At 42.3% G+C, this 22,349-nt stretch overlaps 1 protein-coding gene across 3 annotated transcripts in view; it reads right to left on the bottom strand.

Moving 5' to 3' along the window:
- The window catches only part of ROCK1 (Rho associated coiled-coil containing protein kinase 1), a 180,651-nt gene that overhangs the window by 117,436 nt on the left and 40,866 nt on the right, over nt 1–22,349 (bottom strand). For 2 of the 3 annotated variants that reach the window (XM_074944515.1, XM_074944516.1), the window contains exon 2: nt 2,811–2,892. The exons of the other annotated variant lie outside the window; for it this stretch is intronic. In XM_074944515.1, coding sequence (XP_074800616.1) covers nt 2,811–2,892 — 82 coding nt within the window. The remainder of the gene's footprint in view (nt 1–2,810; nt 2,893–22,349) is intronic. 3 annotated transcript variants of the gene reach the window in all.

The following is a 22,349-nucleotide window of genomic DNA, read 5'->3' as shown; positions in this document are numbered from 1 at the left end:
GTGGTGCCAGGACTGTCTTATCCAAGGAAGCCAGGGAGGACTGAGAATATGTGACCGGCATCACCGGCACCCCATCATGGGTTCCAGTACTGCCACTAGGTAGGCCACTGTCCCTGCTGCGACGACACTGTGGTTGGTGCTGCAACAATCTCCCACGTACGAGGAGAATTCCCTTGTTGGGGTGATGTGCTAAATTCTTGTTCTGACCCGGACCACTGTCCCTCTGGCAACCAGAGTTTGCCTGCTGACCTTGGACGGTGACCAGGGAGGCGAAGACGAGTAGCAATGTCTGCAAAGGAGCAGTACCGGGGAGACCGGGACTGGCACCGTGATTCCGAGCAGCCAATCCAGGACAGTGACTGACATCTAGGAGACCACCTGGGGGAGAGTGACTGGGGCCTAGGTGACCTATGGCCAGAAGTTTTCTGGTACCTGCAGTATGGGAAACAGCGTCGCAGCTCCGGTGTCCCGCGCCTAGTAGGCAGGGAGCACGTCAGGGACCTGGGTTGTCTAGCTGGAGAGCTAGGATATGGTGCTGGGGTCCGAGGTCACAGAAACGGGGATGTGCACCTCCGGTCCGGTGATTGGGGGTGCTCCACCCTCCTATGAGGCTGCACTCCCATAGGCTTCCCCTTCGGTGCTGGGGTCGTAGCTGGGACAGTCACCTGGTGTGGCGCCTGCAGAGCCGGTCGGCTTTCCTCTTTGGCCACTGGTACCGCTTCAGGTCCTGACAACCATGGGAGAGGCTGGGGATCTTTGCCACTTCCCAGGGTCATGGGTGGATCCCTGGCCAGGCTATGGGGTCCGATCTCAGAGCTACCCCGGTCAAGCCTCACGGTGGGCGTATGGCCTAAAGGTCATTTGCCCACAGCCCCTTTGTCCTTCGGTGCCAAGGGGCTCCTCTTCTTCTGGCGCTTTTTCGGCACCAGCAAGGGGGAACAGTGCCGGGCGAAGCACCACGCACAGAAGCCGAAGTACTCGATGTAGGTTCTACGGCGGAGGGCTCTGACATGGGGCAGAGCACAGCCTCCAGGAAGAGGGCCCTCAAGCGGATATCCTGCTTCTTTTGTGGACGGGGAAAAGTTCTTACAAATTCAACACTTGTCCTTTCTATGGGCTTCCCCCAAACACTTCAGATAGCTGTCGTGGGAGTCACTGATAGGCATCGGCCTGCTGCATGACACACATGGCTTGAAGCCGGGTGAGCAGGGGATGCCCCCCTGGGGAGCAAAGTCCCAGCCAGGACTCTACATACCCTAACTTAACATTGCAAAGACTAACTAACTACTATGTACAGAATAGGTAGAACAAAGGACTATGAAGACCCGCTAATGCTCTTGCTAAAGGCAAGACAAGGCACTCCAACCGCCCGCCACGGGCGGTAAGAAGGAACTGAGAGGACGTAGGGTCGGTGGCGCCTAATATACAGACACATGAACGCAGCACTCAAGGGGGCGCCACAGCCAAACCTATGGATACCGCTAAGGCAAAAGTCTCCAACAACTGTGCACGTGGGCACACAAACACCTAGAATGGAACAGACATGAGCAAGCACTTGAAGAAGAACCATGACTCATGTGAAAAAACAGCTGCATTCATAATAATGAAAAATCTTATGGTTACTTTAAAAGCCATTCCATTTAAAGGGTCAAGATGAGTTAAGAGTTTAGAATTCTGGAGTTCTTTTCAAAATGTAGCAGATGCCAATATTAACCATAACCACAATGCAGTAGTACACAGTGGTGGCCTTCAGCTGCAAAAGAGAATACATAATTTTATATAGATGAGTTTTTCACTGCTCCCTTACAGGACTAAAAAAATATTTCCTTCTTCATTTTGTTCTTTTGCACTAGACAAACACTGGAGTTTTTAATGAAGCTTAAACCACACAGCTAAATTTCATTTGCTTCCTTCTTGTGCAACAAAAATAATTTAAATCTGCAAAAAAGAGCAGAATTCTGCACAGCTAGCACTAAGCACACACAAAAAAAGAAGAAATGCATCAACTACAGGGTTTAGGCTTCTCATGTAGTTTAAGGCAAGAGACCTTATACTACTACCACCACCTCCTCCTAAATATACCATGTATCAATAGCCTACTAATCTACACTCCTTGTGGCTTACTGAAATTATATTGTCTCTGTGATGGTTTTAGTAATGTTGTGTTATGATAACTGTTTATGATTCACTATTTTAGGAAAAATACAAAATATTAAGAATGTGATGACTGTAAATTTGATTTTGAATAAATGGTTTTATCAACAAGTGATCTTTTCTTAACTCAGTACAACTTCAGAGCACTGTACAAATCTTAGTAAATACTTAATGTTATCATTACTTAAAATTCTAAGTGCTAGACCAGAGTACAGTCCCTCACTTCTGGCAATCTAGTATGCTGGGTGTGGAAAGAAGGGGAAGCAAAGGGATTGTTTAAATAGCTGCAAAGTGGCAAGCACGGTTCCCGACTTCTTCCAGAAAGATTGCCCTGGCACAGGTTTTGATGGGGAAAGTGAATGTTCAGGATGAAGAAGAATACAGAAAAAGATAAGATGTAGGCCTACATTTTCAAATGTGACTAATGAGTTTGAGTGCCCAACTTGAAACACCTTGAAAGGGCTTGATTTTCAGGGCTGGGTGTTCAGTCTTTTCTGAAAGTCAGGCTCCTTTAAAATTTCAAGATTGGCCCCCAAAAACTGAAGCACCAAAAATCACTTGTAACTTTTGAAAATCTAGATCCTAGTTATTAATAACTATTTATATTTAGTTATAACTTGTTATTTAATATTATAATAAAAATATTAAATACTTACATCTGTTTAAAAAGTTGTCTATATTTTTGTTTTTTCTTAAAGCAGGAAAATCCAAATCATACACCAAAGCATCTAATCCATCCTGAACAAAGAAAAGCAAAAACAAAATTATATATCCTTTTGAAACACAATTAATTAGGTTAATCATAGAGACAAGACAAACAATTACCTTTGCCAAATTCCCACATTAATGGAATGAAGATTATTATGCAATTAGCAAATTTAAATATATTTAAAGGCAATACACTGTGATTCAGCTTTTATTCCACTTCTTTCACCAGAAAGCCTGTCTACAACAGCCTCAATGCATCCCATAAAAGAAAAAACAGAAAAGGATGGACAAACATAATTAACTCATATGTCATAAAAGAAAAAAGCATGCCATTTCTCAAGTATTCTTCTTGTACTTTATTACTGTGTTTCATTCTAGAAAGTGGAGAAAATATAATTTTGATGTGGACTAAAGCGCACTGCTGCCAAAGAGTAAAAAGTACATCAGATAGCAAGAAGTAGAGGCCCTGTAAGAGTTAGAGGGTAATTGTGAGAGAGAGAAGAGCATGATGTTAATTTAAGGCCAAGCTTCAAGTTGAGTTCCAGCATTAGGTTCTTTTTATTTTTTATTTTAATTAAGATTATTTTTCAAATTTACACAGCAGTGACGTCATCCAGCAAACACATATGTCACTTCATGCACGTGTATAGTCTCATGGAACTTAATGGGACTACTCGTAAACATGTGAGTTACTTTATGTACAAGTGTTTTGCTGCAACAAAGCCGAGCACAGGATCAGAAACAGCCCACCATGGGTTCTCTAGCTACTACAAAACTGCAAACTATTAGGGTTTGTCTTGATAAACAGTGAGTGACACGCTGGGGTGTAAATGTACAGCACACAAGTGTGCCACGCACTAACTGTCCATATGGGCCTTATTATCGTACACTAAAAGTTTCCTAGTGCATAGGAAACTATTTCAATTTCGAAGTGGAATAGATCAAAGCACATTAGGGAACTTTCAGTGCACAATAGCAAGGTCCTCATGAAAAGTCAATGCTCTGCACACTAGTGCACTGTATATTTACACCCTAACTTGCCGCTCACTAACTGTTCATCTAGAGTCTAGATCAGGGGTCGGCAACCTTTCAGAAGTGGTGTGCCGAGTTTTCATTTATTCACTTTAATTTAAGGTTTCGCGTGCCAGTAATACATTTTAATGTTTTTTAGAAGGTCTCACTCTAAGTCTATATATTATATAACTAAACTATTGTCGTATGTAAAGTAAACAAGGTGTTCAAAATGTTTAAGAAGCTTCATTTAAAATTAAATTAAAATGCTGATCTTACGCCGCCAGCCCACTCAGCCCGCTGCCAGCCTGGGGTTCCATTCATCTAGGCAGGCAGCAGACTGAGCGGGGCCTGCGGCCGGGACCCCGGCTGGCAAGGGGCTGGCAGCCAGAACCCCAGACCGACAGCGGGCTGAGCGGGGCCGGCAGCCGGGACCCCAGACTGACAGCGGGCTGAGCGGCTCAGCCCGCTGCCGGTCTGGGGTTCCGTCCGCCGGCTCTTGCCAGCCAGGGTCCCTGCTGCCGGCCCCGCTCAGCCCGCTGCCGGTCTGCGATCGCGGCACATAGAGTGGGTACCTACCTTCTCCCTGGTTCTAGCCCATTCTCTTCCTCTCTCTCTGCACTGCGCTGAGGGTGGGAGTGCACCCAGCACAGGACTGGGGGTGAAGGAGCAGGCTGGGGGTTGGGGTATAAGGTCTGGCCAGGAGCTAGAATGAGGGTGGGGGCTCAAGGTTGGGGCAGGAGGTTTGGGTGTGGAGTGCTTACCTGGGCAGTTCCCAATTGGTGCGAGGGGTGCAGGTGGGAATGTGTGGGGGGTGCAGTAGCGCCCGTTTGGTGCTCAGGGTGGGGGTGGGAATGTGGGGGGGCTGGAGTCAGGGCTGGGGTCGTGGGGGGGGGTGAAGGGGTCAGGGCAGAGGGCTGGGGGGTGTGGGTGCTCCCAGCCCCCTGCCCAGAACGGCTCATGGCAGGGGGCTGGAGGGGATATGCCCTGATTCCACCCCCCTTCCCCAATTCCCCATCCCCACCTCTTCTCCACCTCCTTCCCAGAGCAGCGCACGCCCTGCGACTCCACTTCTCCCCCTCCCTCACAGGGGCCATCAGCTGATGGGTGGCAGGGAGGGAGAGGAGGAGGAGGGCCAGGAACCCAGCATGCTGGGGGAAGAGGGAGCTTGCCTGCCCTGCAGCAGCAGCCGGCAGGACAAAGCTTCTTCACCCTGCCCCGGTGAAGAAGAGCGGGCCGGGGTGGGCATGATTTTTAATGGCACACTGCTGCCTGCCGGAGTCCCAGCCGCCGGCCTGGGTTCGACAGCCGGCTGAGCGGGGCCGGCGGCTGGGACCCAGCAGGCCGCAGCATGCCATTAAAAATCAGCTCGCGTGCCATCTTTGGCACGCATGCTATAGGTTGCCAACCCCTGGTCTAGATTCTAGACAAACCTTAAGATACTCAAGAACAAGCGTAAATGCATACAAGATACTTTGCAGGTCCTATGAAGTACCGTGTGGCTTTTCCATTAGGAGCTGAGTGTGCTCAAACTTCACAGGAAGCATACAGCACCTCACATGGTTATGCCCTATATCTCTGGTAATAAAACAAACTCTTCACCTCCCAAGAACAAATGGCACCTAGCTAATAAAGGCCCATCAAGTGTTCTGGATGACTAAGCCTCAGAAAATTCAGTTAAAATTGTGTTGGAAAACCTTCTTTTGCAGTCAGATAATGTTTAAGTGGCAATTACAAAAATAAATTAGAGAGTGACTTGTGCTAGTGCAAGGTCTGAGACTTTCTAGATTAAGTTTTTGACCAATACCTTAAAATAAACCCACACTACTGATCCAACGGATCAATATCCCACAAACTTGCATGGCTGGAAAAGAAATGCTATGGTATACATACACCATTTGAAAAGCATTCCATTACACAGCACAAACAAAATCAAATCTTTCTGATAAAAAAAACAAAAAAGACAAAAACAAAAAACTTTCCCTGCACTTTTAATTTCAACCTAGATTTTACTGTCCTCCATCTCAAAAAATTTCAGAGCTAGAATCAACGCCATCTGAATGCAAGTTATGGAGAAGCTTGGAATCCATACTTTTGAACGACAAAGTATCAATCTTTAACTTCAGAGGTTTGAGTGATGAATGTTAAAAATCACACCAGAATTAAATTTAGTGATGGTAATGGGAATAAAGATCAGAGGTAATCAGAATAACCTGACTTTAAAACATGGATGTTATCACGCTTGTTAAATTCATTACTTTTTTTTAAAAAATTAAAAATTGCTGCTGAACGTTAGTCATTTGTACAGGACCTAACACAATGGAGTCTCAGTATTGTTTGGGGCTCCTAGGCATTACTGTAATATAAATAATAAACAACTAAGTAGAATGTCTCAATATTTTCACAAAACTTAAAGAAACGTTAATATTTATACTTCTCCTGTGATTCTCTTCTACTGTAAAGAATGAGAGGCTTTCAGGACCAGTACTCCTTTTGGCCCTGGAGTAGTGATCAAAAAGATAAATGATCAATAACTGGATAATAGATAATAGACTAACTATTTTTATGGATCAATAGTTTGGAGGAAAGACAAGAAGTCTGAAACAATTTACACCCCAAAGAGAAATGGTAATGAAGGTACACAGCATGAAAATGTGAAAACTTACAAAAAAAATTGTTAACTAAACTAATGAAAATTACATTTTCCAGACTTTGCCTGGAAAATCGAATAAAAAGGAAAACAATCCATTTAAACCGGATGGTGTTAACAAAAGAAGAGGATAATCCCGGGCCACACTGTGATCTAGCTAATGCGCCTAAGCAACAGAGCACAAGATAAACTATTACTCCGATGGACTAGCTACCCACACCTTGTGGGGAACAGAAGGTGAAGGAGAGCAGCCTCTGCTCAGCTGCTACTATCCCCTCTCCCCCACACACCACAGTTGTACAGGGAGCGGGTGGTCAGGAATGAGGAGTGTGCAGACCCTTCGTGTCACTCTGCCCTCCACCCCCAAACACTCTGGGTGAAGTAATCTGCTCTAGTCATACCAGCACAAAATACTTCTCCCACGAGTGGTGGGGGAGGACACTAAGAACCAGACTGTGACTCTGATTTAGAATCAGGTTCTTTGTCTGCTCCTGGGGTAGTACAACTATATGCTTGCTTCATCTAGCTCAGGGCTTGCAGAAAAGCCACAATTTAGCCCTTTCTTTTAAAAAATACAATGCTAAAATATTGCATATGATCATCTGTGCCAAATTAGAATATTTGCAGGATTCTAAATTTTCCTCTCACTTTTTCTTTTCTAAATATTAAGATGTACAGTATGTCTAGTGCAATAAGAATCTCAAAATGTATATATATATTTGAGGTTCGTTTAAAAAATAAGGGTGAGACACAATCCATAAGAAGTCCACAACTATGGCAGGTGAGAGTGGATTTTAAATACAGATCAGTTATACACAGTATATGTGAACAGAGTCAAATACAGAATTAATCCAAAAACACAACTGGGTTCATAGTAGTCCATAAACACTTCTCAGATCATCACTGTTTTACTTGGAGGCACCCTCTCTATCAAAGATCAACTATAAAGGATGGCTAAATTGATACTGAACCATGTCAAGCTATTCAACAATCTGAAGTTCAGTTTAAAAACAAAATTTGAAAGTCAGGCAAAAAAGAGTGTTTAACAAAGTTGTCATCAGCCCAAGAGATTCCTATTTAAACATGCTTTGCTGGGGAAAAAGAAGCAGGCCTTCAGTATCCAGCGACTCATTGCTGAAGTCCTGAGAGTGGAATCTACTCTGCCCCAGCTCATTCAAAAGAAAAGAGGATATAGGATTTCAAACTTTTTTTAAAAAATTTTAATATTGTTTTAAAGGCGAACTGCAGAGAAAAGAAAAAAATGAGTTAAGGCTGGATTTTTGTGCTGATTTCCCCCTCTACCTACGCTAAGGGTTGGGGTATTCAGAATAAATAGGTATTAACTCCTTTTTTTTTAAAATTACTCCTGTGTGAAATCCCTCTCATTACCTCCTGATTAATTAAAATATTTAAAAGTCTACTAATCTTTTAAAAGGGGAAAAAGGAGGAGCAAGGGAACTATAGACCAGTCAGCCTGACCTCGATACCTGGGAAGCTACTAGACCAATATATAAAACATTTAAATTGTGAATACCTGGAGGATGAAAGGGTAATCACTAGCAGCCCGCACGGATTTATTAAGAAGAAATCACACCAAACCAGCTTGAGTTCCTTCTTTGACAGGGTAACTGGTTTGGTGGATAGGGGGAATGTGGTGGACATAATATACCTGGACTTCAGCAAGGCTTTTGGCACTGTCCCACATGACATCCTGATAAGTAAGATGGAGAAATGTGGGCTCAGCAGAACTACAATTAAGAGGATATGTAATTGGTTAAAAAAACGACAAACAAAGAAAAGAAGGACTTGTGGCACCTTAGAGACTAACAAATTTATGTTTCATGTTCTCTGTGTATATAAATCTCCGCACTATTTTCTACTGAATGCATCTGATAAAGTGAGCTGTAGCTCACAAAAGCTTATGCTCAAATAAATTTGTTAGTCTCTAAGGTGCCACAAGTCGTCCTTTTCTTTTTGCAGATACAGACTAACACGGCTGCTACTCTGAGACAAAGAAAGAGTAACTCTTAATGGAATAAGAAAAGGAGTACTTGTGGCACCTTAGAGACTAACCAATTTATTTGACCATAAGCTTTCGTGAGCTACAGCTCACTTCATCGGATGCATACTGTGGAAAGTATAGAAGATCTTATTATATACACACAAAAAGCATGAAAAAATACCTCCTCCCACCCCATTCTCCTGCTGGTAATAGCTCATCTAAAGTGATTACTCTCCTTATAATGTGTATGATAATCAAGTTGGGCCATTTCCAGCACAAATCCAGGTTCTCTCACCCCCCGCCCCTTCCCCACACATACACAAACTCACTCTCCTGCTGGTAATAGCTTATCCAAAGTGACCACTCTCCTTACATTGTGTATGATAATCAAGGTGGAAATGGCTTTTGAGGATAGAGCTAAAATTCAAAGAGATCTCGATAAATTGGAGAACTGAGCTATAAACAAAATGAAAGGTGCTACATGAGGGAAGAAAATCCAAATGCACAAATACAGACTAGGATATAACTGGCTTTGCAGCAGCACTGTGAAGAAGGATCTGGGAGTTGTGGTGGATCATAACCTCAACATAAATCAACAATGCAATGCGGTTGCAAAAAAAGCCTGTGGGCCATAGTTTGCCCACCTCTGCCATAGAGGGCAGCACAAGAGGCAATAGGTTCAAACTACAGCATGGCAGATATAGATTAAATCTCAGGAAAAACTTCCTAACTGTAAGAACAGTAGCACAATGAAAGAGACTACCTTGGGAGGTTGTGGAAGCACCTTCCCTAGAGGTTTTCAAAAGGAGGCTGGATAGCCATCTATCTTGAATGGTTTAGACACAACAAATCCTGCATCTTGATAGAGGGTTAGACAAGATGACCTTCTAACCCTATGATTCTAAGTATTTAATATATGAGGTACTAGTATGTGAAAACATGAGGTAGATTTGTTATATTTTTCTATTTTCATAAAGCTTGCTTAAAACCTATTAGCTCAGATGGCAGAGCTTGCAAACTCCACAGGCTGTGCATGAACGGAATGATGAGAGGATACTCGAACTCTGGCAATTACAGTTACACCAACAGGGAAGTGAACAGGGAAGAAGTATATGAGCACCAGAACAGGGGTTCGGGACCCCTCAGGGGGTCGTGAGGTCATTACATGGGAGGGGTCACGAGCTGCCAACCTCCACCCAAAACCACGCTTGCTTACAGCATTTATAATGGTGTTAAATATATTAAAAAGTGTGTTTAATTTATTAGGGGGGGTCTCACTCAGAGGCTTGCAATGTGAAAGGGGTCGCCAGTAAAAAAAGTTTGAGACCACTGCACCAGAAGTGAAAAATGCCTTTTAGCGAATCAATTGAAACAACGAATATGGAGATTGGGGAGAGTGGAATTGCTATGGTATATTAGTAGTTATACCTGAAAGAAAGTGAATGGGAAGTAGGGCATGAGCTCTGTCATTCCTTATTTCCAGCCAGGGCCAGGATTGGCTGCACAAAGGTACACATCTCTCTCTGCATTATAGTTTCCCCCTTTCTTTCTAATCTTTCCAGTCATTTTTGCTATCTAACTTCCCTCTAAATTAAACAAGTAGATACCCCTTTTTCTAAAGGCATCCAGTGCTCATGTACTCTTCCATAAAAGAAAGCAGTGATGCACCATTACCAGTGGTCGCACAGCCCCTAGCCCACCTTTCAACTTTAACCTAGCTTTGCATGACTAGTAGGGAAGACAGTTTGTCACAGGTCTAATGGAAATCATATATTCCATTTACATTTTTGAAACTTTGGAGTGGTCCAAAAGTGCTTCCCCAAGAGCGACATGTGTGGTGGTGGAAGAAGCTAAATACAGCCTCAATTTTGGAGTCACTGTAACGACTCTATACTACCACTATGTTGATTGGCCTGACGATCTCATAGGCAATTCCCTCAGCTGCTACCTTTATGCTCTGATCCATCCCTAATTTAATCTGATCATGGTTTGTCCAGTGTCAAAGTCCTTTTCTCCCACTGTTTGGTTCTTTTTGTAAATCTAGCCCTCACCCCCTGCACTCCAACCCCCTGCCCCAGCCCGGATCCCCCTCCCACCCTCCAAACCACTCAGTCCCAGCCCGGATCCCCCTCCTGCCCTCCAAACCCCTCATCCCCAGCCCCACCCCAGAGTCTGCCCCCCCCACCCCAGCCGGAGCACTCATCCCCTGCCCCAACCTCCTGCCCCAGCCTGGAGCCCCCTCCCTCACCTTGAACTCCTCATTCCTGGCCCAACCCCAGAGCCCCACACCCCCAGCCGGAGCCCACACCCCCTCCTACACCCCTATCCCCAATTTTGTGAGCGTTCATGGCCTGCTATACAATTTCCATACCGAGATGTGGCCCTCAGACAAAAAGTTTGCCCATCCCTGCTCTAAATTCTTTCCTTCTGCTATTAGGTTTATTTCTTAATGCTTGTTTTAGTATCACACATTTCTTTAGGTTTTGTAAAATAAAATTAAGCTTTCAGGAGGATATGAGAGTTGTGTTTCTCTTTAGTTACCTGAAATACCTTACTCTAATTATTCTACCCCTTCTGCCAATTTCTAATATAGTTCAGCTATATTAACTTGAGCATCTACTCCCCCCATCCAAATAAGACTATTTTTGCAAAACAATCTCAACAACATTGTGATTGGTATCATTTTCATTCATCCAGATTATATTCATATTTTGTGTAATTCCATTTGCACATTCTACAGATTCTTCTGTCATTGGACTAAATATTCTAGAAAAAAAATGTTTCTAGACCTAGGACTGCATGATGAAGCACTGTCTTCCTAACTCTTATCATATAGTGCTTTACGGCATATTCCTTTTCTTTATAAAAAATGTGTTTGGAGTTGACAAAATACTTTAAAAACTCCATAATTTAAGAATATGTTACTGGCTTTATCAAAGTAATAACTCGTATAATTTTTTCAGAATTCTATCAATACAATGTTCTGGGTAGTTTTCAGAATCTTTTTCCACACAGAAAACACTTAATATTTTTGAAAAATATGTAGTATGGCCTTGGGGGATTTTCAGATACAATTGAATCTTTTGCATTATTTTGATATAATGATTTTTCCAATTTTTTGATGTGGCAAACAATCATGCTTACATATTAGAATTTTCTACTAAGCTAATTATCCAAGTTGTTTAGCAGCATTTGAAAGTCTGCTAAGCAAGAATTAATCTTGATTTAACAGACTACTTTTCCCTTATGGTTTTGAGTCAGGCAGATAGATTTTCAAATGTGAAAGTATACTCATCACTGCTATTGCTGCTTTAAATTTTGCAAAATTTTCAACTTGGAAAAAAGTAACACTCAAAATGTATAAGTTACATTCACTACAATGAAGAGCTCTCTTCATTTTTCCACCTGCAGGTAAAAATTTTCTTCAAACTGTCTAAAGACCAAGAACCACCACCTCTTCCCTCCCCCATTATTTTACATTCACACCTTCTTGACTGCAAATTTGATTTATGCCCTGGAGCATGAAAATTCTATTTGTTTTAATCTCATCTAATGTAAACGTGGATATTTTCATTATATAAAATGTCTAATCCTTTTCCTGATTCCCACTAGATTGGGGGTCTCTCTTCGGCTATCCCTCAATGCAAGGATGATGTCTGCCAAGGGGGTTCATTGGTGAGTTTTTAAGTGGCTGAGGAGCCCAGTTCTTGCCCTGCAGATTTTCCCACAGAAGTGACAGGTGTAATCTTGGAGACATAGCTGTTGGCTGGACTGTTGCGCCCTCTCCTTCCTCTTCGGTTGCTTCTCTGTCTCATGAGCACATCTGTTGTCCTCAAAGTGAGCTGTGGCTTGGTGTATGGTGTGGCACCACTGTGTTCTGTTCCGTGCCAAGTCCTCCCAGTTTGTCGGGTTCATGCCTCCCTTTTTAAGATGTACTTTCAGTAGGTCTTTGAAATGCTTCCGCTGCCCTTCTTCCCTGACTTAACTGAGAGAAGAGTACTTGCTTCGGGAGGCGAGTGTCAGGCATACGTACACAGTGGCCAGCCCAGTGGAGTTGGTATTTCATGACTTGTACTTCTATACCGCTGACGTTGGCTGCAGAGAGAATGCTGATGTAGTGTGTCAGTCTTCCAAGCTGATCCTGAGAATCCTCCTGAGGTAACGCTGCTGGAACCACTCCAGCTGCTTGACATGCCATCTGTAGGTTACCCTGGTCTCACACCCATAGAGAAGGGTGGGGATGACAAGTGCCTTGTAAACTAAGATCTTGGTACCTGTTTGTAGATCCCTATCATTGAAGACTCTTTTGAGTGGTCTTTCAAAGATGTGCTGGCACAGTGGATCCTGTATTCAATTTTGGTGTCAATGCTGGCTGTTTGGGAAAGGTGGCTGCCAAGTTACGGAAAATGGTCCACATTTTCCAGGGGTTCTTCGCTGATGGTGATTTCTGGAGTACAAAGAGTAGTTTGTGCAGGTGAGGGCTGGTAGAGTACTTTGGTTTTCCTGATGTTGAGAGACACCCAGGCTGTGATAGGCATTTGCAAAAAGATTTAGGGTGCTTTGCAGGTCGGCCTTTGTGTGTGCAAGAATGACAGTCATCTGTACACTGAAGGTGAGTGATGCCAATTCTCATGATCTTGGATTTTGTTTGGAGACATCAAAGATTGAGGAGTTGGCCATCCATACGATACTCAATCCCGATTCCGTCAGGAAAGAGGTTGTGAATGAGAATCAGGGTCATGGCAAGGTAAATGGAGAAAAGTGTTGGAGCAACAACACAGCCCTACTTGACACAGGTGCAAATGGTTCAGTCTCTGAGCCGCTGCACTAAATGGTGGCAGTCATCCCATCATGGAGTAGTCTGATGATGGAAATGAATTTCTGTGGATGGCCAAATCTACACAGCACCTTCCATAGGGCATCATGATTGATAGAGTCAAAGACCTTGGTTAGGTCAATGAATGCCATGAAGAGTTCCTGGTGTTCCACTCTGAACTTCTCCTGAATCTGTCATGCCATGAAGATCATGTCAGTTGTGCCTTGGGATGGCCTGAAGCCACACTGACTCGGGGAGGAGTTCCTCAGCAAGGGGGAAGAGACAATTTAGTAGGATCTGGGCAAGAATCTTCCCTGTGATGGAGAGAACAATACCTCTGTAGTTCCTGCACAAAGATTTGTCCCCTTTCTTGAATATTGTAACAATGTTGGCGTTCTTAAGTCAGGTGGAATTTGTTCACAGGTCCATATTTTGTCAGGGAGTTGGCAAAGTCTGTGCTGGAGCATTGTTCCACCACCTTTAAAAACCTCAGCTGGGATGCCATCTGGGCCTGGTGCCTTGTGATTTTTTGTCTGAGTGATGGCATCCCGGACTTCCTCAAAAATGGGGGATCAGCAAGATGGTCCATTGCTGAGCATTGTGGAATGTCCATATCCAGCATGATCACTCAACTCAGCGGCCGAAACAAGAGAGATAAGACAATGAATTTCGCCACCTGGAATTTCCACACCCTTATGGACTCTCAGCATAGTGAATTCCCAGAAAGAACTGCCATAATTGGCAGAGAACTGGCAAGACTACAATGACATTGCAGCTCTTAGCGAGACCCGCCGGGCTGATGAGGGCCAATTAAAAGAGGATGGAGATGGCTACACCTTCTTTTGGAAAGGAAAGCCACCTGAAGAGAGAGACATTCATGGGACTGGCTTTGCCATCAAAAATAAGATCACCAGTCTGCTTCTGGAGCTTCCCGTAGGGATCAACGAGCGTCTCATGACTCTTCAGCTCAAGCTGAGCAACAACCAATATGCCATGGTCATCAGCACATATGCCCCAACACTCAAAGATGAGGAAGACAATAAGGAGCAGTTTTATAGAACTCTTGATGCAGTCCTCGCAGCCACACCTAAGGCAGACAAACTCATCCTCCTGGGAAATTTCAGTGCCAGAGTCAGCTGGGATTCCCAACTCCGGAGAGGCACAACAGGCAAAGAAGGGGTGGGAAATGTAAACCCCAATGGTATTCTCCTCCTCAGCAAATATGTGGAGCATGACCTGCTCATCACAAATACCATCTTTAGGCACAGTAACAAATTTAAGAGCACCTGGAAACATCCTCGGTCCAAACACTGGCACTTCCTTAACTAGGTTATAGTCAGAGCCTGAGACTATACCAATGTCCATATAACACGAGCTATGAGCGGTACCGATCACTGTTGGACAGACCATCGATTAGTAAGATCAGTCATGTACCTGCAGCTCGCTCCACCACATCACAAACACCCAAAGACTAAGCAAAAGTGGTACAACGTCAAAGCACTTCAAGACCAAGCCAGTTGCAAGACATTCCAGCAACATCTGTCTGAGTAACCTGCCTGACAACATCATTGACCTTCAAGAGCACTGGGATCAACTTAAAAACACCATTCACAATGCATGTGCTGAAACCATAGGATATTCCACTCATTGGCATCAAAACTGGTTTGACAAAGACAACAAGGAAATCCAAGCATTAATTCAACAGAAAAGAAACGCATTTTGTAACTGGCAAAAAGATTCCTCTAACAAATGAAAACATGAGGCCTATCACCTGCTTAAAGCCAAAGTCCAAAGGAGGCTATGTGACATCAAAAACAAGTGGTGGCAATAGAAGGCCTCTGAGATCCAGGATTTCATAGACCAGGATGACATGAGAAACATCTTTCAAGCAACAAAAGCTATATATGGTACAAGCTCCAAAGACCCAACCCCGTTACATCCTCCGGATGGCTCCACCCTCCTCAAGTATAATGCAGCTATTAAACAACACTGGAAGGAGCACTTTGAGAGCCTACTAAACCACAAATCCATGGTCTCTGAAGACACTATCGAGTTTATTCCACTAGATTGGGGCACACCTACACAGCAAAGAACACATGTGTCAGTGAGTTTCAGAGCCCAGGTCAACCAACTTGGGCACATGCCACAGGACTAAAAATAGCAATGTAGATATTTGGTCTTGTGCTGGACACCAGGCTTCAAGAACCTCCTGCCTCACCAGGTTGCACAGCCTGGGCTCCAGCTCGAGCCCACAATCTATACTGCTAATTTTAGCCTTTCAGCGTGAGCCCTAGTCAGTTGACCCAGGCTCTGAGACTCATTACCGTGATATTTTGTTTGGGTTTTTTTGTTTATTTTACTATTTTTTAATCTATCATTCAAAGAAATAAGAAAAAAATTTAGTGGGAATTAGCGGCATACAACAGTTGCATTCCTTAGGCTGACTGGCTGTTTCCCAAGTTTAAATGTCCTTGCAGCTTTTCCTTTTTTGGACAGAGGGCACAGTAAGTCCTGAAATCTACAACTGTAACTTTCCAAGTTATAATTCCCTCAACCATAGCCTTTTTTCTGTTTTCTGAAGTTTTACTTTTCAAAGCTTCTTTATATTTAAAAAAACCAGCCTGGTGATGGATTTGTTGGAGTGTTAATTGCTCAATTTAATCTCATTACTCTAATGCATAATTGTACACACACTAACCTTTAAGCTTAAACTATCATTAAACCAGCCTATTTACTCAGCCGTAGAGAAGAGGAGAGTGAAATCTTTCTGGAGCCTACTGCCATTGCATGTTTAAGTGAAGTGTCTACCCAGCCCCCCAAAATTAATGACTTCTGAAACTAACATATAATATTGACCCTAGCTCAAAATGTCTAGTTTTCTCTTGTATGAAGATGAGAAACCCAGCAATCTGCAGATGGGAAGGAGAAGAAATAATGAAAAAGTGAGTACATTGTTGAGTTGAAAGACCTATAACAGCAAGTGAAAGGAGAGCATGCATGGAGGAGGGGAGTGGTGGGTTTGCAGACAGGCAGGAAGAGACTGAGTTGGGAGGATACCTGTACTGGTGAGATGGACCGTGACGACCAGGCATAGTCAATCAGTTATGGCAGCTCCATCCCGTCAATGGCCACTTTATAGAAGCCAAGATGATAAAATAATGCTGCTATGTACTAAGTCTACGGTGGCCTGGCAGAAGGCATGTGGCATTTGCTTTGGAGCACTTGAGCACAGTGATTGTAGGAAGAGAAGACAAAGCAGGAAAAAAAATTGGGTATAAGGAATAAGTAACAATCCATACAATAAGTCTTTATTTTGTTGGTTTCACCTTCAATTACCTTTCAGAAGGTTGTGATGTCAGCAGACAAAATTCATGGATTTCAGCTCATGCTAATTTATCCAACAGGAGCAGGTAAAATGTCGAGAATCCACGATCAGAGCAGATTTAAGCCCCCTCCCCCCCATCTCTTTTTGCAATATATTTCCAAACCTGGTTGGATGACACTTGTTAGCCAGTTTTGTCACATTGGCTCTAGCCAGGTATTCAATAGAGTATAAATCTCCAGGGAATTTACATCTGTGTGGCTGTTCTGTTTGAATCAAATCTGCATTATAAGTGGTTTTCTACCCAAATAGTGGATCAAAGAGAGTCCACTATATATGAGAATCTTGGGCTGGAGTTAAGATTGGACTGAAGTTAGTGTACAAATCACCCCACTGCACTACTAAATCCCTTCATGAGCTGTTAGTCAGTTACTTGAATAGCATCAAAGGCCAAAAGGTTAACAGGATTCAGTGACTACCATCCACGTGATACTGATTCTTCTGTGAGAACCATGAAATTCTGAGCTATCATGACAACCGTGAGACTCTCACAGGCAGTTGCTTATTGAACTCAAAACATTTGGCTACACCCATGATTTAATGTTTGAATGAGGAAATTGTTACTCAGTCTGTTACTGACTAGTCACTACCTCCTATAAACTGAGTTTGGGATGTCTCTCTAATGTGCAGATTCTGTTTGACAGTCCACCCCCAGAAACTAATGGAACCCAAATGTTTTTTTAAATGCTGAAGGAACATACTGTTACTACTGTGACAAAGAGCAGAAACAGAAATACAGTCCAATATACGAATAGTAGAACTATATAATTTTTTGTGTGCTCAACTACTGAAATAGGCCCTATATGTCCTTTACCTAAGCTTTATCCACAAACATCCACAATTTACAGATGACCCACCACAGCTGAAACAAAAGAGAAGATAGCTTGAGTACAACGCGGAGAGGCTTTATGTCCATCCTGACGAACTAAGAGCTTGTCTACACTGGCAATTAACAGCGCTGCAACTTTCTCGCTCAGGGGTGTGAAAACACCCCCCCGAGTGCAGGAAGTTGCAGCGCTGTAAAGCGCCAGTATAAACAGTGCCCCAGCCTTGAGGTGGTTTTTTTAGAGTGCTGGCTGCGCCGCAACCACACAAGGCACGTTAAAGCGCTGCCACAGCAGCGCGTTAGCATTGCCAGTGTAGACTAACCTTAAGTAAAGCGAAAGGACTGTTACCTCCAAATAGGGTCCCCTACATTTCCCTCAGCAAAATTTACTGCAAAGTAGTGGACAACCAAGTTAGTCGAGGCTGTCTCCACACCATGAATGACATGGCCCTCTTCATCATGAGGACATTTCATGTTGTACTGTGGAAAATATCAAATAGATTTGAACTGAACTGTCTGCTCTAGGACTGCAGAGTGAGATCTCAAGAGTACACACTAAGGCCCAGAGTCACAAAGGCATTTAGGCACCTAACTCACACTGATTTCAATGGGAATTAGGCACATAAGTATCTTTGTGGTTGAATTTAGGTCAGCAATTCCCTTAAGGCATCAGAGAGGTTAGAAATACTTTGTCACAGATTGAGCTTTAGACTCATGACCTTCCAGATGGTTAAAGCCAGCAAGTAAGAATTAGATCAATAGCTTTGTACCCCACTCCCAGAGAAGTCCTAAAGGGTAATTTTGGACGACTGCTTTCCTATGCCAAGGACTCATGTAGAGCTCAAAAAGGGCTCCTTGCCCCTCCTCCCCATTTCGCCCAGTTTGCACATTGGGCTATTAGGAGAGTTAGTAGATGCACGCACTATGGGATTTTCAGTACTTCACATCCATTTAGAAATTGAAGGTACTGGCGAATGTGGAGTTTGTGCCCAGGACACATGTCACTAGTGCTCTATGGTATGTTCTGGCTGGCTCATTGAAGAATATAAGGTGGTCATTTGACCCACAAAATATTATATGGCTTAGGACTAGTGTATTTGAGGCATCATCTCTCTATCCCTGGGACACCACTGCAGTTGTGATTAGTGGATACTATCAAACTGCACCTCATTCATTTTAAAATAAAAGGAGACAGCGGCAATATGCTCTTCATAAGTATCCCTGAACTCTGGAATTCACCCCCAGCTAGTTCAAAAGAGGTGAAGTCAGACACATTTCTCACAATTCTGTGAGAGATCTACCTCTTTTACCAGGCGCTCAGGGCTGGATTTGTGGACATAGTTCTCCGCCTTCTCTGGAGAGTCTGCTGCACTTATTTGTTTCTGAGAGTATTGACTGCATTTTTATTAGTACTACCATAGCACAAACGTGTCTTAATAATGGACATTCCCATCCCCGATTGTGCCAGACACAGAATATTAAGATGGTCCATGTCCCAAAAAACTTAAAATTTAAGTACAAGACAAAAGACAACAGATATTTACAGACAGATAAGGGAGTATAAGACAACAATGAGACAGTGTGGGCCAACATAATAGGCAATGTTTTAATATATAATTAAGGGAGACTTCCAGCAATGAAGTTGTTTACCTACATAAATACTACTAAATGCTCCCTTTCAAGTGCTGATCTCTTCTCACTTTGGTGTCGGCACGTAAGATTTAGAGAAATAGGTAAAAACATAACTGATCAAACACTTTTTCCCTTATCAAAATTATAATTTGCACCATAATCTGCTAATCAAAAGTAGTAGTATATATTTATATTTGACCCTTCCTGACAATGGAGAGCTAACCACAAACAGGTTTCAGAGTAGCAGCCGTGTTAATCTGTATTCGCAAAAAGAAAAGGAGTACTAGTGGCACCTTAGAGACTAACAAATTTATTTGAGCATAAGCTTTCGTGAGCTACAGCTCACTTCATCGGATGCATTCAGTGGAAAATACAGTGAGGAGATTTATATACACAGAGAACATGAAAAAATGGGTGTTATCCTACACACTGTAAGGAGAGTGATCACTTAAGATGAGCTATTACCAGCAGAAGGGCGGGGGAGGAAAAAAACCTTTTGTAATGATAATCAAGGTGGGCCATTTCCAGATCACTACAAAGGTTTTCTTCCTATTCCCCCCCCCCCCCCCCCGCTCTCCTGCTGGTAATAACTCATCTTAAGTGATCACTCTCCTTACAGTGTGTAGGATAACACCCATTTTTTCATGTTCTCTGTGTATATAAATCTCCTCACTGTATTTTCCACTGAATGCATCCGACGAAGTGAGCTGTAGCTCATGAAAGCTTATGCTCAAATAAATTGGTTAGTCTCTAAGGTGCCACTAGTACTCCTTTTCTTTTAACCACAACCAGGTACTCATATACATCTCAATGACAAAAATGGCTATAACCAGTGGCCACAGTATACAAGATATTGCACAATTAAATAAAAATTGCTTGAGTGCACAATTAGGGCAAACAGTGGTACAGAGAATAGAATCCCAGAGTATTATTTAGGAAGAAAGCATGTTAGAGCGGGGAGACAGAAGATCAGACTGCTTTTTATTGGCTTTTAAAATACCAATAAAGTTACCAAGATAATAAAGAAATGATGTATAAGTCTGCTTTATGGAGTCTAAAAGCACAGTTTTTGAATCATTCCCTTCTTCCTCTGGGTAGGCATAATAAGCGCTCTATATGTCTAATATTTTAAATTATATTTTGACAAGTGCATGTAAAAATATTCAGAGACTAACCAAACTTTAGAAGTGAGCCCTTAAGTCAGAATGTCTCCAAGATTCCAGTTCCTCTAAATTTCAGATTAATGCCACAAGCCATTCAGAATCAGGATATACTTGGAATAGAGCAAATCTGGGGGCGTGGGGGAAGGGTTGAGTCTCCTTCAGTTAGCTATTCTCCAACACACTCTCTCTTAAAAAATAAAAGATGAACATAGAAAAGGCTCAGTTACAGCATATTAGTCCTTGCCCAACAGGGGACCTAATTTACTAACACATTCAGAAACTTTCCATTAATAGCTAACATAATATTTATTAAAATGATCTATAGGAGACAGATTTCCTTCCAATTGACAAAGGCCAATATACCTGGCAGATTACATGGCAACTTAATCCATCTCTTTACCCTTCCCTGCTAACCAGAGGTAGCAATTCAACTACAATTTTCTTTTTTCTTATCAGGCATTTTATATACTGAATAAATATCAGTATGGATGTTGGCAAGTAAAACTCTCACAAAGGTGGAAGTTATTTTGCTCTAAACTAATTGACTCCTTAGAATGGATAATTCTCATTTTGGAAGGCTGAACAGCATATTCTCTGACACAGACAAACGGAAAGCTAGGGGTTTTTTTTGGAGTGAGTTGGAAGAGAGGAGATGGGGAATGGACAGACACAGTGAACAAATTTGACGCATTAAGCTTCCACAGCACATTTTTACTTGTAAAAAGTTAGATAAGATCAACAAGTGATCACAGAGAAATGAAACAAAACAATATAAGACAAGTTAAGAGCCATATTTTGATGTGACTAAGTAAGACAGAAAGTCAATTCCTAAGCTTGAATGACTTAGAAGGAGTATTGTGTGAATTTTCAGGAATTTTTTCATTGAAGTAAAATTGTCCTGAAAACTTGTCACTTACTACTTTGTTTACTGCTATATTGATTCTAGATAACGAAGTTCAATTACTTTACAGAAATCAATAGTATTCTTTCATCTACAGTAAACTTTTCCTAGATGTTTCTAAAAGATGGATAAGAGATCTTGAAACTGAAGCTAACATTAGCTTCCACTGCTCTCCCAGTTAGTTTGTTTAGGTTTTGGTTTGTTTTTTTTAAACACACATATTATGTAATGGCAAACTCTGATCTTGTTAAACTTAAATGTATAATTATTTATTTGAATATATGAATACAAAATATATCAACAAAAATTTTAAAATTTTGTTCACAGAGCCAGCTGGCTTTTATTAGAGTACATCATTACCACATAGCTGAGGGTAGTTTAAACAGTATTCCAGTGCCACAATATATCTTCATATGTACCCAAACCTGCTCTCTGATCTAGGTCATAAGGACTCCTTTCAATGAACTCTATTCAGGAAATTCTTCTCATAAAAGAGTGATAAGTTCTATCTCAGAATACCAAGGGAGCTGCTGGAGAGGGTAAAGTCTTATCCTTCATTATTTTAGTCTACCATCAGGAGTCCAGGTTTGACTCTTCCGTTTAATAATACATCCTTAGGAGAAACTGCCAGGAGTTGACAATGTTTTAGGAAGTTATTCTCTTCTCCATGCACACTTAGACAATAATATCGGAAACAAGATACAAAATTTTAGATACAGACACATGCACAAGATGAAGTGACCTCAGAGCCATGAACTGTTATATTAAAAACAAACAGTACGGAAAAAGGTTAGTAGGCTTTCCAAAAGCAAAATTAGAAATCACAAAGAAAGGTTAGAATGAAAAGATGACAGATTTCAGAGTAGCAGCTGTGTTAGTCTGTATTCGCAAAAAGAAAAGGAGTACTTGTGGCACCTTAGAGACTAACAAATTTATTTGAGTATAAGCTTTCGTGACCTACAGCTTATGCTCAAATAAATTTGTTAGTCTCTAAGGTGCCACAAGTACTCCTTTTCTTTTAATGAAAAGATGGATCTTTGGTGTGTCAAATAAGGAGGAACTTACAGACTATAAACAGAATTCAAAAGGATCAAGATTAAACAG

Source organism: Natator depressus, chromosome 2, assembly GCF_965152275.1.
Source record: "Natator depressus isolate rNatDep1 chromosome 2, rNatDep2.hap1, whole genome shotgun sequence".
Taxonomy (NCBI): domain Eukaryota; kingdom Metazoa; phylum Chordata; order Testudines; family Cheloniidae; genus Natator; species Natator depressus.
Note: the sequence above shows the minus strand (reverse complement) of the source record. Positions and strands in the feature narration are given on the sequence as shown.